This window comes from Poecilia reticulata, linkage group LG18 (genome assembly GCF_000633615.1).
Source record: "Poecilia reticulata strain Guanapo linkage group LG18, Guppy_female_1.0+MT, whole genome shotgun sequence".
In the NCBI taxonomy this organism is placed as follows: Eukaryota; Metazoa; Chordata; class Actinopteri; order Cyprinodontiformes; family Poeciliidae; genus Poecilia; species Poecilia reticulata.
The window spans coordinates 20,534,686-20,537,902 of NC_024348.1; the positions used below are offsets into that span (position 1 = coordinate 20,534,686).

A 3,217-nucleotide genomic window follows, 5' to 3' on the forward strand; every position below is an offset into this window, starting at 1 on the left:
GTGACTGATTAGTTTTTCAAGAACAATCTAAAACACGACTTAATCAGTTAATAAATAACTTGTTTCCCATTTCATAATGTTTCTGAATTGTTCGTGCTTTGCTAGAGCAGGGATGCAACACGTCGATCGCGAAAGGTTTTGAGTCGATCTCGGCATTAGGAGACAAACTGAACGCAGTCAGGACGCTGACAGCAGCACGTCCTCCTCTGATTGGCTTAAAACGTTCGTAACTTTATTAAAGAAAAACAACAAAAAAATCAACAAAACGTGTTCATATTAATGACCCAACAATAATAATAATCTCAGTGATTATTGTTTCAACAAGGTGTTGCACAATTCTGTGGTTTCGGTTCCATGCCAAAATAACTAGCAGAGCAGGAGTTTAAAATTAACTAATCAATCTCCGCTGTGTTCAGGCTGCGCTTATTAATAATCGCAAAAATAAATATCAAGCCTGCAAACCTAATATTGTAACGGACTGAATGTTTTTAACATAATCTCTGGTTGGCTTGTGGAGCGCAGGAGGTTGCTATGGCAACGGGTGTGCTTAAATAACAGTGAGACGGAGAATAAAAATGTGTGAGTGGTTTAGAGTTGATCACCTGTTAATGTTGTTTTATCTTTGTCTCAGCTCATCACATCCGCTGTAGTTTCTGAACGTTCAATAAACGACAAACTTGGACTAATTACCTTGTTCTTTGTGACTATAGTCAATCACAACAAACATCAAACACGGTAAATATGTTTCATTAAGTATTTAACAAAGAAATGGCTTCTACCGCGATAATTGTGTGAAATTAAATTGTCTAATATAAAAAAAAAGTTTGGTGCTGTCGGGCTCAGACTCTGAGAGGCTTTTCCTTTATCAAACAATTATTTTTTGCCTCTTATTTAGTGGAAATATTGATGTTGATGAGATTTTCTCCAAAATAATAACCTTTTTCAACCTTTGTAGCTCCACTGTTGAAAATGAGGAGCCAACATTCACAAATGACATTGAAATAAAATCCAGTCCAACATCTGGTTTGAGGTGATTCCTCTGGAACCTGTTGGAGGAAAATATCCCAACTTCAGAAGATGAGCTTTAACCYAACAGAGCTCTGTGGTTCCTSCTGTCAGTATGAGAGTCRGGGTGAGGAGGCRCCATGTTAGGAAGAGAAGTGGAAGCTGCAGGATCTTCAGAACAAACAGGTCATGATGCTGGGCTACTGATTATCCCTCTGTCTGGACACARGAYCAATAGAACCAGTTTAAAAGCTAAAATGAATGGTTATATACCAGATATGGAAAACTGGGATGTACTCTATGCTATGATGTTCAGAATTTAGGTCTCATGGCATCTCAGGGAGTCAACATTGCAGCCAGTGGGCTGAAGGAAATGCAGCTTTATATTGTAGTTATTCAAGAGCTACTCAGCTTTTCTATATATATATAGCAGTGGCTAGAACAGATCCCAGGAATAACATCAGCATCAGACATTTCAGTCCAGAAATGTACAGTTCTAGGCACAGCTAAGATACTGGATACTGGAGGAGAACCCTCAAGCTCCCAGGCCTCTGGTAGAGGACCCAAGCTTTTTGTGTTCATAGGAGCCTGCAGATGCATCAAGCTCAGAAAGAGGGAAACTAATTTGACTGAGGTCAACAAAACTGAAAAGGATCAGAAATCCAAAGCTCTTAACAACAGAAGGCTTTGGGCGAGTCGACTAATTTATGGACTTCTGACTTTTTTTTAAATATCCTTAGAATTTAAGAGATTTCTGGTTTGTTTTTGTCACATTACATTGTTGTAGATCGTCTGCAGTGTTATCTCTGGATACAGTAACTGAAAGATCCATGAAACGCTCATAAATATGCAGAATTAATAACTAATGAAAACAATACATTTGAGATTAGAATATGATATCAGTCTAATAGAAATACTTTTAATTTTGCAAAATGTAATGAATGAACTTTTAAAAAAACTGTCTTGAATTCTGATATTAAAGAAAGGAACGATCTTAATTTGTGTAAAAGAACTCATGTTTTACCGTTATTGCAAGGACCTTTAGATGCTTTACTTAAAGCTGACATAGAAAAATATGGCAACAGTTAATGACTATGACAATCACTGAATCATCCATCAATATTAATTCAAATCAACATTTATTAAAAATTACATTCTGCTCAAAATACTAGTGTACATTTTTAAACATTCCTTTTTAATATATTTTGCTTCTCATAGCAAAGCATACCAATGACAAAAAATTGGGAAAATAAAAAATTCTCTGTGGTTAGCTCTAAATCAAAATCTGACCAGATCAATTTTATTTTTGAGATTTTTTTCAAACAGTTCCATTTGTGGAAAAACAAGAACATTTCCCTGCTTTAATATGTAAAGTATTTAACATCCAGTCATACACGAAAACGTCAAAAATGTAAAAAAATAAACTCAATTATTCTACATGGTACAGAACTCCATGAAAACTGAAATGCACAGAAATGAATCCTGCTGAATGTATGGCCCTCTTTAAATTCAGTATTTAACAGGATACTGATGGGGATCTGAAGCACAAATAAGACTGAGAAGTAAAACAAAAAACTGGATTAAGAAGAACAAAGCTGGTAGGCAAAAGTAGACCTCAGTAGGCCTCACATACAGTGTCTGACCATTATCTTCGTCAGACACTGGAAGACACAGTCACAGTAAATCACTAGCAACCTCAAACAATCTGTTAACTTTAACATTTTCTACTTGCTGTTTACAATATCCGGCCAGATTTTGCATCAGATCTGATGCCAAATGGATCTGAGGTGTTTTGTTCCTAAAGTTCTTTGTCTGAGTGAGTCCTCATATGATGAATTAAACTACTTCTAGTGTTGCAACTCTTTCCACAAGTACCACAAGAAAAAGGCTTCTTGTCTGTATGAACGTTCAAGTGACGATCTAGAGTGTCTTTGTGAAAGAAACACTTTCCACAGGCCCCACAGGAAAAAGGCTTTTTACCTGCGTGAATCCTCATGTGCTTAGTTAAAGTCCCTCTTTCATGGTAACTCTTTCCACAGGTTCCACAAGAGAAAGGCTTATCACTTGTGTGATGTCTTATGTGATAAGCTAAAGCCTGTCTAGAAATGTAACTCTTCCCACAGGTCCCACAAGAGAAAGGCTTCTCACCTGTGTGAATTCGCATGTGCAGAGTTAAAGTCCTTTTTACACTGTAACTCTTTCCACAGGTCCC

The 3,217-nt window shown here is 36.7% G+C and overlaps 1 protein-coding gene across 1 annotated transcript in view; it reads right to left on the reverse strand.

Moving 5' to 3' along the window:
• Nucleotides 1–2,272: 2,272 nt before the first annotated feature.
• LOC103480890 (zinc finger protein 271-like) overlaps nucleotides 2,273–3,217 on the reverse strand; it is a 14,704-nt gene continuing 13,759 nt past the window's right edge. The window contains exon 6 of the mRNA XM_017310398.1: nucleotides 2,273–3,217. Within this exon, the coding sequence (XP_017165887.1) occupies nucleotides 2,804–3,217 (414 nt within the window). The 3' untranslated portion in view covers nucleotides 2,273–2,803.